Consider the following 12,581-nt stretch of genomic DNA (forward strand, 5'->3'; position numbering starts at 1 on the left):
TCCAGTCACGCTAATGGATCGACTACAGCGAATTCAATCTGCCGCCGCCAAGCTGGCTCTTGGCTGGACGAGGAGGGCTTCGGCCACAGCAGCTCTGGCTGAGCTACACTGGCTTCCCTTAAAACAACGAGTGGCCTTCAAGTCCCTCTGCATTGTCTTTAAGGCTCTGCACGGACTTGGACCCAAACCTCTGCAAGCCCTGTTTCTGTGGTACACTCCTGCCAGAGACCTCCGCTCATCCTCGGCCTGTCTGGTAAAGGTACCCAGATTCAATAAAACCAGAACAGGGGGCAGATCCTTCAGTGTTGCAGCGGCCAAGCTGTGGAACAGCCTGCCCACTGACATACGTCAGATTTCACAGCTTCTTCCATTCAGGAGACGTATCAAGACCTGGCTTTTCCCCCAATAAATGTTCCGTCTGACTGTTCTCCCGGTTATCCGTTAACAGAGTACTCTCCAGCGCCAGGAAGCCTGCAAGGTATCAGCCGCGCTCTACAAATTCTCAAAATAAATAAATAAATGTAGAGCAGAATCAGCCTTTGTCCCAAAGAGCCTGGATCCATCAAAAGGCAGATCAAGCAAAGGGGCCTGCCCATCCAGATAAAATCTAGAAGATCTCAACCAGGCATGCCTCCTGGTAGCTACCAAGGAGCCCATCACCCTGGTGACTGAGTCCGCCGTACCCAGACCCGACTGAATCACCTGTTGTGTCGCAGCTTGTGTATCAGCCAACACTTACAAAAAAATGACCTTGTATGTTATGAGGGAAATTAGGAACCACCGCTTTGGCTGTCCATCAAAGCATGGATATACCTTCCCAAAAAGCATGTGGATTTGTTGACTTTAAGGCCATACTTGCAGAGCAGAAACCCTTTTTGGCTGATTGTTCAAACTTTTTAGAGTCCCTATCCCCCGGAGTGGAGGGGAAGGATACTGCCGACTTCTTGGAGGCAAATGAAGCTTGAATCACCAAGCTCTCTGGTGAAGGGTGGGAGGTTAGACAGGCTGGATCTCCCGGAGCAGGCTTATAGCACCTTGCCACTACTCTCAAAACCGCAGGTGCAGATATAGACTTCTGCCACACTTCCAGAATTGTTTGGTTAAAGCCTCATTGAATGGTAGTTGTTGTAAGTAGATTAAGTAGGCAGCAGGACACGTCTTCAGGTTATTTAGATAGATTTATTAAGTTAGCACAGCAGAGCAATAAACCTCACACCAGACCAGACCATCAACTGCCAAGGCTGGACTCCTCACATACCAGGTAGAACACTCTTAAGTACTCTGGGAGGTCGTGAAGATAGAAACACTAAGAAATGACTAAAGACACCAAGTAGTCATAATGAATAAAGTATAAATATACAACATATCTTCTCCCTTTACAAATAAAACACAAATGAAAGACTCAAACACATAGTAAGAATTAAAGCATGGAAAACAAGAAGAAGAAAACATATAACACATAGGAGGTCAGCAACCTCTTGGACTTCCAGATCATGAAGGCAAAGGGACAGGATCAAAACAAGGATAAACATGAAGATCATGATGACCACCTTCTCCCCTTAGATGGACAACGAAAACAAAAAGAGACAGTCTCCTCTCTACAATCCATCATTGTGGCCAGCAAAAACGGCAAGAGACAGTTTACTTCTTCCGATCAGTCTTTGTCCGCCGCGGCTTCCCGCTCATTGTTGAAGATAGAACAGTTTAACGAGTGCCTCCAAGGCTCCAAAAGTTCTGGAAGAATGTTCCCGAAGATACATTTGGAGCCAGTTTTCTTACAGTCCAAAATAAAGTTCTGGACCAGGTGTCTAGGTTCTGGGTCTTTTCCTCGGGTTGTGGGCCTCTGGTTGTAGTTCGGGCCACTAAGTTCCCTTATAAATTGTATTTCTTTTGTGGACAAACTGTCTCAGTACTGTGGGCTATAAGCCTGGTTCAAAACGCGTAACGTTCATCCCGGTTCAGAGAACCACCTTGTCACAACTTTTCCTGACGTGGTAATGGAACTGTTGTCCGTCACGAATCTCGGTCGTGGACTCTCCTGGTCCTGGGCCACCCTTTGTCCACTCCCGGTATGGATTGATAGCAAAGCAGAGCAGTAAACCTCACAGCTGACCAGACCATCAACTACCAAGGCTGGAATCCTCACATACCAGATAGAACACTCTTAGGTACTATGGGAGGCTGAGAAGATAGAAAAACTAAGAAAGAACTACAGACACCAAGAAGCCATAATGAATAAAGTATAAATATACAACAGTAGTAAAGGTTCAACCACTGAAGGAGAGTTTAAGACTTCAGTCAATATATTAGACCTGACCTCAGCTGTAGGCAATTGCAGATCCAACAGGTCGGCTGCCTTTCTGATTACAGTATGGTAAGGAGCCACATCCTGAGAAGGCATTGACTTTGGAGAAGAAAGGTCCCACTCAGGGGAAGTGTTCAAGCCACTGGCCTCCTGAAGGCCTTCAAAGTCCTGAACAGAGTCAAGAATTTCCCCTTCTTCTGCTTGATCCTGCTGTCCCTGGTACTCCTCTTTTTCCAGCACCCTCTGGTCCTCCCTTCTGGAGCGCATCTTCGGGATCGGCGTCAGCGGGGCCAGGCGCCAGTGAAAATAGGGCCGGCTTCGAAGGAGGTCCCTCAGTGGCACAGCTCAAAGCCGGGAAGGCGTCGGCCCAGAGCCAGACGGAGCCGGAGACTGTGGAACCGGCACTGAGAATATCGGCATGAAGGTGCCATGGGCATGAAGGGCACAGAAGGTGCCTGGGGATATTGCTGGGGAACGCCCAAATTGAAAGCAAGTGGACCCACAGGGCCAGCCGGCACACCGGATGGGTTAACCGCTTTGTCAAACATGCCAAACATTGCATTTAGAAAATGTGTTGGATCTGCACCCAGACCCGGAAAGGGTGGATAAGGATCTGGATACCGCCTGGTCTGGATCCAACCTAGGCCGTATGGTGGGCTGTGGCTGTGGTGCTGTGGACACCGGAACCGGGGCGGGCGAAGCCGGAGGAGCAGGAGACAACTCCCTTGGTGCGGGTTAATCTCTTGGCGCCAGAGAATGGACCGGAGTCGCCTACAAAGTAGAAGGCGAGACGTCGTCTTTACCATGACGCCATTGAACCAGAGAAGTCAACCTCAAAGAGTTGCCTTTTGAAGACCGACATGGGGATCCAGGCCAACGCTTCTTTTTGTGCTTCTTCGACGATCTCTAGGTGTGCGGGGTCGTCGACTTCGACTTGGGTCTGTTACGGTCTCTCTTCTCTTTTCTCACCATGAATTGCTTCGCCTCTCGCTCTTTTAGTGCCTTCAGATTCATCCTCCAAGAAGATGAACATCCCTCGACATCGTGATCCGATGACAGACACCAAAGGCAATCTCCGTGTTGAACATATGACCCCAACACTCCCTACATGGCTTGAACCCTGACTTCTTTTGTGCAGCCAAAACACCGCTACACAGAAACAGGTAACTGAAACAAAGTATTATCTAAAGGAAATGGAGAGTCCCAGAAAAACTGTTATGCGTCAACAGCACAGAAAAAAGGGAAATTACATCAGCGTGCCAACGAGGTCCTCTTATGGCTCCAGTGACATCAAACGGAGTCGCGAGCGGAGCCATGCTATTGTGACGTCCTCTTCGACGTGGCAGAGCTATGAAAACGTTTTTGTGGAATACGGGCGCAGGGATAATTCAAAAGGTGAGGAATCCACCTTAATTCACTGTCTCATGTTTACAGAATTGAAAGACTTTCCATTATAATTATTCGCAAAAAAATCATTCTTGTTACTAATATATAAGACACTACTAACAAGCACTGGTAAAGCCAATAAGTTCGGACCTAGTTGCATGTTTGTTGTTGTGTGATATGTCTGGATGTAATACCAGAAAACTCACAGAGGCACCCAAATACTGGTCGGGTGACATTTAGTTCACTTGTTTTAAGCCACACCCGTAATTTCATAGGCCCTGCCTCTTGGAAAGGATTCATAGTTACGCTTTTTTGGTCAGTCCCATTTTAGAGACTCCACCTTCTTCATCACACTTAAAGCACTGCCTCACAGTGCACTGAGGGCCTGCTCAGGGGCTCACCAATGTGATGCATGTGACGAACTTTGAAATAAATGAAGTTTGGGCACCGAGGATTAAAGTTGCAAGTATACAGAACACTGAAAACCCTTCAGTTGTGTTATTATCATCAGGCAGAGGTGACAGAGTTGCCGACAGTTCTAAAGTGGGAACCTTTTCTTGTTCATGTCATGTTTTACCTTACAACTACGAGTAAGATAGAAAGAAAGCGGGGAAAAGGAGTTAAAGTACTTCACTGACCTTATCTTCATTTCTAAAATGGTGTGAAGGAAGGTGATTGGAAATTCCTAATATGTACTGTGTATATATATATATATACAACCTCTAATGTGTGTTCACTTCAGTCCTTGTATGGAGGCCCTTTAACCATTTAAAGATAACATATTTCTACCCCGGAAGAACTTTTGGTATTCGTTAGGACTTATCAATAGTTTGCACATTCACTTTTGGGAGGACATATGTGCTAGAACAGGGCTATCTTTTTCTGCTTGTTGCACTGCGTTCAGTCGTTTGCAGTTATACCATTAACTCTGACTATGTATATGTTATTTCCTGTGTCAAGATGTGTTTATTTTTCTGGGTTTTTGAATTCTGGTCACTAGTTATTGAAGCCCATTGGAATAAATACCTATTTGTGAGATTTTTTCATTTTTAAAATTAACCAAAAAAAATGTGTTTTCAATTTAATTTTATCTTTGCTCACAGAACCGCTGATGCTGAGTGCTCAATTCCTCCTAATGTACATATTGCTAATTGTTCCGTGATTCAGTGTAGCTACATTTGTTTTTGCTGCATGGAATAAATGTGGGGCTGTTCATCTTCGCTTCCTTCTGACGTTCTTCCATTTACACAGACCATGTTTATTTATTTAGGAACAATTGACTTGACATTTCAACCAGAAATGTCTTACATAAGGCCAATTGCGATACATAGCAAATTGTAGATGAGGTATGCGTAAATCGAACTGGTGACTGAGGCTCAGAACAAATAAGCTGTTTTGTGATGAAGAGATCGCAACACACCAACAAAAAGTAAACAAGAGAACAATTATGTAAAGTGTTGTAACATGGTAGACCTATTTAAAGTGTTCTCACAGTGTGCTTCATTAATTATTCTATTCTTCCAGGCTCACGAGATGACATTTCAGAGTAGTTTTGAACACGTGTGGAAAAACTCTGATCCCTCAGCAGGGCAGTGATCTGGGCCTAGAAAACAGAGAGATCGGAATCCAGATGCCACACAAGCTGATTTGGGTGCAGCCAGCAAGTTCTGAGTAACAGATCACAAAGGATGGTTTTTTTTTTTTTTTTTTTTTTTTTGCGCAAGACCTTTATTGAAAATCAAGCAGTTGACACAGCCTGAGCCTACAACCCTGGGGCCGGCTCGCTACGTTTATTCCATTAACCAACATTGTGAGTGAATGTTACATATGTCGCAGAATACTGTAGGTTATCGTATGTATGGCTAATAGCTGGTTTTAGAAACTGAGTCTCACTTTTTCTCTTTTAATAACAAGAACAACATAACAACATACCCCAATTCAGACCGTACAGTGTAACCTTAGTGTACTACCCAGCAGTTGTGTTGACATACTTAGGTTCCTCCTCTTCCCGCCGTCATCCCACACCCGTCCCATTAGCACTCATGCAGTCATTCAACCCGTTCAGTCCATGGGTGGAAGTTCCTCCTCATCCTGCAGAGAGGTCAGATAATCCTCCAAATAAACCCACATATTTTTCGGTCGCGACTTAGCTGGTAACAATTTTTCATAAGTTTGTAACTTGTCACGACAGGTGGACATGTCATGCAACCATGTTTTTAACTTCGGCACTTTGCGACTGTGCCAGCATTGCGCCACTTGTCTCTTCAAGTCAAGTCAAGTCAAAACATTTGTATAGCGCACTACATACCCAGAGGGTTTCAAGGCGCTTAGGGAGGGGAGGAGGATTATTTATCAAATATCCACGTTTTAAGCAGCTTTCTGAACGCTAGGTGGTTCTGGGTGAGGCGAAGGTAAGAGGGGAGTGAGTTCCATGTTTTAGCAGCCAGGTATGAAAAGGATCTGCCTCCCATGGTGGTCTTGTTGATGCGAGGTACAGTGGCGAAGGCTTGGCTGGAAGAGCGGAGTTGGCGGGAGGGGGTGTAGAATGACAGTCGAGAGTTGAGGCAGTCTGGTCCGATGTCGTAGAGTGATTTGTGTGCGTGGGTAAGCAGTCGGAAAGTGATCCTCTTATTGACGGGTAGCCAGTGGAGGTCTTTAAGGTGACCAGAGATGTGTTCGTTGCGTGGGATGTCTAATATGATCCTGGCTGAGGCGTTTTGTATTCGTTGTAGTTTCTTCTGGAGTTTAGCGGTGGTACCTGCGTAGAGGGTGTTTCCGTAGTCCAGTCGGCTCGTTACTAGAGCGTGGGTGACTGTTTTCCTTGTTTCGGAGGGGATCCAGCGAAATGTTTTTCTGAGCATGCGAAGAATGTTAAAGCAGGAAGAGGATACGGCGCTGACTTGTCTGTTCATTGAGAGTGAAGAATCCAGGATGACGCCAAGGTTCCGTGCGTGGTCTGTCGGGATGGGTGCTTTTCCGAGGGCTTCCGGCCACCAGGAGTCGTCCCATGCAGAGGGGGATGTACCTAAGATGAGGACTTCTGTTTTGTCTGAGTTCAGTTTCAGACGGCTTTGTTTCATCCATTCGGCGACTTCTTTCATTCCTTCGTGTAAGTTAGTTTTGGCGGTGCTGGGGTCCTTGGTGAGAGAGAGGATCAGTTGAGTGTCATCCGCGTAAGAGATGATGTTGAGGTTGTGTTGGCGGGCGATGGCCGCGAGGGGGCTCATGTATACGTTGAAGAGGGTGGGACTGAGTGAGGATCCTTGAGGTACGCCGCAGATGACTTCAGAGGCCTCGGACTTGAATGGTGGGAGGCGGACTCTCTGGGTTCTTCCGGTGAGGAACGAGGTGATCCAATCGAGTGCTTTTCCTTGGATTCCGATGTTTCTGAGGCGTTGTAGAAGGGTGCTGTGGCAGACTGTGTCGAATGCTGCAGAGAGGTCGAGGAGGATGAGGGCGACTGTGTCACCATTGTCCAGTAGAGTTCGAATGCACAGAACTTCCTCTTCAAGGCCCTGAACTGCGGTACTATCCCCAGTAAGCAGATTTTGGGTGTACAGTGTACCTCCTCCTCCAGCATAACAGATAAAGTGGCAGTTACCTCCCCCCAGTATCCTTCCACCTTGGCGCAGCCCCACGCCAAATGTGCAAAGCCCGCACCCTCCTGGTTACACCTTTTACATCTGTCCTCCTCCTGAAACCCAAATTTTAACAATTTCGCTGGTGTGTAATACACTTGATGGAGGAATTTAAAGTGAATTATCCTCAGATTACCATTTGGTGTAAGTATCTGTGTCAGGGCACATGCGCTAGCCCATTCTTCATCAGACAATGGTGTGTCAAGTAGTGCATCCCACCGCCCCTTGACCTTCAACTCTTGCCCATCTAGTTCCGATTGTGCGGCTGAATACAGCCTAGACACCAGGTGTGACAAATCATTAGTTGTGATTAACAGTTGCAATGGTGCAAGGCATTCCGGCTCCGATGGGAACGTAGGGTAGTGCTCCCTCAGGGCTCTAGTGAGTCTGAAATATGTGAAGCGAAACATGGATGTTTGGTTATGGACATAACCCAGTTTGTCTAGGCCCACGAACTCGCCATCTTGGAACACGTCTCCCATCCTATCAATACCGGCTCTGGTCAGTAGAGACATTCCGACGCTTTCCCCAGTTACCGAGAGCTCCTGATGATGGTGTAGCATCATGGCTGGTGCATATAGTGGGGTCTTGTGTGCTAGGTGCCCCAGTCTATGCCAGGCTTTGACCGTAGCATCCACCGTGTTGATATCTCTAGCATGCAACGGGGGGCGGGTGTGTGAGATTATTGCTGTGAGTGGAATAGGGTGTGCGTCGCTCTCCTCTATAGCGGTGTGAGTGAGGTATGGAACTGTGTGATACCAATACGCCGCGTATTGCGCCTGCGCGCACAGGTAGTACAGGAGGAAATCAGGTACCCCGAAGCCGCCCCGTGCAAGTGGAAGTGTCAGAGTCCGCAGATCCACACGGGCCTGTTTACCCGCCCAAATCAAGGTCCTCACCAGGGAGTTTATGTGACGGAAGATTGCCTGCGGCGGAGTGATTGGAATGTTGTTAAACAGGTATAGTAGCTTGGGCAGTATGTTCATTTTGACAATCGCTATCTCGTCTGCCAGTGAAAGGGGCAGATGTATCCAACGTTTTACACTGTCCTCCAGTTTCGACAGCACCACCCCGTAGTTTGCCCTAAGCACCTCATCCGGATCTCTGTGGTACATGACCCCTAGGTATCTGATAGGGTCCTGTTGCCACCCCAGCGGAAAGTCCACCACAAATGTAGAAGTGGTATCCGTGAGGGGTATTATAGAGGATTTGGACCAATTTATGGCCAGACCCGAATGCCCCCCGAACCTGATGTATTCCCTGAGTATGGCGTTCAAGTGAGTCTCCGGGTCCCGGACGTACAGTAACATGTCGTCCGCATATAATGATATGTGAAGCGGCCTGGCTATGAAGTGCAGTGCCGATTCCTTGTAGTTCTGTCGTATCAGACACGCCAGAGGTTCTAGTGCTAACGCAAATAATAGCGGCGAGAGTGGGCAGCCTTGCCGCGTCCCTCGCTCAATTGCAAATTGATCCGAAATATACCCATTGATTCTGACCCTGGCACGTGGCTGCGTGTAAAGCAGGGTGACCCATTGCACAAAACGTTTAGGGAACCCCATTCTATTGAGGACAGTGATCATATACCGCCATTCAATGGAGTCAAACGCCTTCGCCGCGTCTAACATGACCGCTACAGCTTTGACTGAAGGTTGCAGATAGTGTGATAGTGCAAATAGGGTCCTGGTGTTATGTGCTGTCGATCTTGAGGGCACAAAGCCGGACTGGTCCGGCAGTACCAGACTGGTCATCAGTGGTGACAGCCGCTTGGCTATAAGTTTCGCAAGGATTTTCGAATCTACGTTTATTAAAGATAGCGGCCGGTACGAGTCACATTCCTCCGGATCTTTAGATGGTTTCAGGAGAGCGATAATCATGGCTTCGCGTAACGTGGGGGGGAGCATTCCTTTCTCAAAGGAGGTGCCATACATATCCACTAAGTGCGGCGCTAGGATGTCTGCATATTGTTTGTAAAATTCCGGGGTGAACCCATCCGGGCCAGGTGCCTTGCCATTGGGAAGTGAGCCTATGATCTCAGTAACCTCATCCGCCGTGATAGGCCTCGCTAAGTACTCCCTGTGCGCATCTGACAGCCACCCTATCGCTACATCGTGCAGGTATTCATAGGTATCATCAGCCGGGGCAGTGGGCTGGGACTTGTAGAGGGATCCAAATGAATTAACAAAGCATTTCAGTATGTCAGTGGCATGGGTTTGTGTGTCTCCCTCCCCGTTCTTCACCCTAAGGATCGCAGTTGGACCGCGACCTGTACATATCTTCCGCGCTAAGAAAGCCCCCGGTCTACCTCCTTCCCCAAAGGCTCTAGCCACATGTGTGCGGTTCAAATATTTCATTTCGGAGTCTAGAAAGTCTGCGTGCTCTGTGTGTATTTCACGGAGTTTGGCCAGGTGCAAGATATCCTGAGTGGACTCATATAGGGATTCCAGGTCTCTCATCTGCTGCTCACATCTGCGTATCTGAGCTCTAATATCCTTCAGAACCCCAACTGTGGTGCTAATACAGACCCCTCTAATCGTGGCCTTGAATGCCTCCCAGAGGATGCCTGGGTCATCAGTCGATGGGGCATTAAGGTCAAAGTAATCCTTGATCGCCTTCTTGATCGTGTCTGCGTAAACTGCATCACTTAGAGCACGCGCGTTAAAGCGCCACTGGAAGGGGGGAGGTGTGTATCTTGGAATGTCCAGCAGCAGGAGGACAGGATTGTGGTCAGATAGCGTGCGAGGGAGCACCTGTAGGTGTCGCACCCATAGTGCCAGGTCAGAGGAGCCCAGCCAGTAATCCAGCCTGGACCAGCTGTTGTGGGAAGCAGTAACGTGTGTGGCCCCAGGCGCGCTGGTGTTCCTCAACCTCCAAAGATCCTCTAGACCCAGGTCTTTCATCATGTGTCCCACCAGTGTGCGTGAGTGCTTGTGCTGTTCCACTGAGTTAGCTGAACGGTCCAAACCGTCACGTAGTGTCACGTTCCAATCACCACCACATAATATGTGCGTGCTATTGTGTTTCTGCAGGTGTCCCCATACCTCCCTGAAGAAATCTGGGGCGTCTGTGTTAGGACCGTACACATTCAACAATGTCACCTTCTGCCCTCTCAGTGTACCTGATACCATTAAAAATCTGCCCGAAGGGTCCTGTGTTACTGTGTGATTCACGAAACCCACCCCCCGTTTCACCAAAATGATCACCCCTCTAGAGTAAGAAGAGTACGAGGCCCTGTAAACCCCCTCCGCCCATCTTGACCCCAGCTGTGCGTGTGAGTGCGGGGCCAGGTGAGACTCCTGTAGGAACGCTATGTCCACATTCCACCTTGTCAGGCTGGCAAATATCTGCCGTATTTTACGTGGCTGTGAGAACCCTCTAATGTTCCATGTAAGAACGTTTAAACTGTGCCTACCCGCCTCCCTGGTTCCCATCAAAATCCAATGACATAAGGCATGATCGCACACCACAAATCAATTGCATAGGGATTGCCAGTATCTCCCCTTTAGGTGCCCCATTCGACACAGCAGTAGCTAGGACTAACTTGGAACCAGCACAAAAAGACATTACACATTCTGTCGGTCTAATAGTACAATCAAATAACCCACCCCCCCTGAACCCACCCACTCCAGCAACCCCAACCTGCCGAAGCCAGTCCCATCCAGTGCACCAATCCGTAACTCCCACAACCATAAATACAGTGCTCAGAACCAAACTCTTACTGGGTTATACCCTTGTAGAGGTCCGCCAGGGGCACAACTCTCCACCCGGTGTACAGGTGTGGGCGATGCTAAAGAAGCTGTATGAAACGCAGTTCAGGTGAATACTCCCCGCCCCCCCCCCCCCACCCCCCGAACAGCCAACAACAGAGCCACTGGCTTAGCAACATGTCTGTAGCAGTGCGTCTCCAATGCAGTTACATCAATTAATCAGCAAGGCACAGAATCCCTCGCCTCCCACTTGTACTGCTCGCCACATAGAGTGTATCGGGGATCGCTGACAGTCAGTGATTGAGGCGTCCCATAGTTAAAGCATATTGAGCAGGGCACAGCAGACACGGGGGCAGCCTCCTGCCACACGTGCACCAGCCTGCAGAGAGCAAACGCCACAGGGTATTAGTGTCTCTCAGTTGTGTATGCCAATATTGCGTTATGTAGCGTGCATGTGTCGTGATGCATTCACAAGTCAAAGTTAACAGTGATCCGCATCATCGAGCAGTAGCCTCTGAGCCCCAGCGGGACCTCTTCACCCAGACACACTGTGCATGTTGAGCCAACCCCACAACCGGTCAAACTGGAAAACAGTATCAAGCAGGCTAGCCAAGTGCGGAGATTAGAGTCCATGCTAAAACGCATGATTTGGAACAGAACGGTACACTCACCAGTGGCAGACCATGAATCAACCCCTTACTGTTAGTCCGAGTCACGTCGTTGTTCATTTTGCGAATTGTCTCTCATCTCCCGTTGCACCCTTTTGACAAATTCTTGTGCTGCTTTCGGAGACGGTAGTACTGTCGCTTTCTCTTTCCATACCACCCTGAGGCGCGCCGGATACATCATGGAATACACAATGTTCAAATCACGCAATTTGGCCTTCACTGCAGTGTATTCTTTCCGGGCCTGCTGGACCGCAACTGTGTGGTCAGGATAAAATTCCAAGGAGTTCCCCTGATGCTGGATCTTCCCTTTCTCTCTTGCTAGCCGAAGGATCGTATCCCTGTCGCGGTAGTTGAGGATTCGCGCCACAATCGGTCTCGGCGTGGCGCCGGGCGGTGGTTTCGGGGCCAGTGATCTATGTGCATGCTCCACGATGAAGAGGGGCGATAGGGCCTCAGCTCCGAACAGGTCTTTGCACAGTGTTTCCACGTAGGTTTCCATGCGGCCCGTGTTGGTGGACTCCGGCAGGCCTGCGATCCGTACGTTGTTGCGCCTCGAGCGCGCTTCTAAATCCTCCTCCTTCGCCCTGATCACCTCCAGGAGCCGTTCCATATCTGCGCATTTTGAGGTGGAGGCCCGCGCCTCATCTTCAACCGCGGATATGCGTGTTTCGGCCTCATCCAGCCTCTCTCCATGCTTTTCTTGTCGTGCTGCCATGGTATCCATTCTGCAAGTTAAGTTGTCTAACTTGCCATTAATGTCCTGTAGGTTCGACTGTATCGCTAGCAGGATCTTTTCAATGTTGTTATTGGGCGCCTGCCCTGCCTCATCCTCCACCACCCCGTCAGTGGATTTCTGCGTTTTTTTCGCCTCAAAGGG

At 48.7% G+C, this 12,581-nt stretch overlaps 2 protein-coding genes across 2 annotated transcripts in view; one reads left to right on the top strand and one right to left on the bottom strand.

Annotated features, from left to right (window-relative positions):
- LOC147748485 (uncharacterized) overlaps positions 1-5,337 on the top strand; it is a 325,273-nt gene extending 319,936 nt beyond the window's left edge. The window contains exon 3 of the mRNA XM_086962530.1: positions 5,216-5,337. Coding sequence (XP_086818656.1) covers positions 5,216-5,241 — 26 coding nt within the window. The 3' untranslated portion in view covers positions 5,242-5,337. The remainder of the gene's footprint in view (positions 1-5,215) is intronic.
- The window catches only part of LYL1 (LYL1 basic helix-loop-helix family member), a 260,018-nt gene that overhangs the window by 183,517 nt on the left and 63,920 nt on the right, over positions 1-12,581 (bottom strand). The window lies entirely within an intron of this gene.

Source organism: Lissotriton vulgaris, chromosome 1_1, assembly GCF_964263255.1.
Source record: "Lissotriton vulgaris chromosome 1_1, aLisVul1.2, whole genome shotgun sequence".
Lineage (NCBI taxonomy): Eukaryota > Metazoa > Chordata > Amphibia > Caudata > Salamandridae > Lissotriton > Lissotriton vulgaris.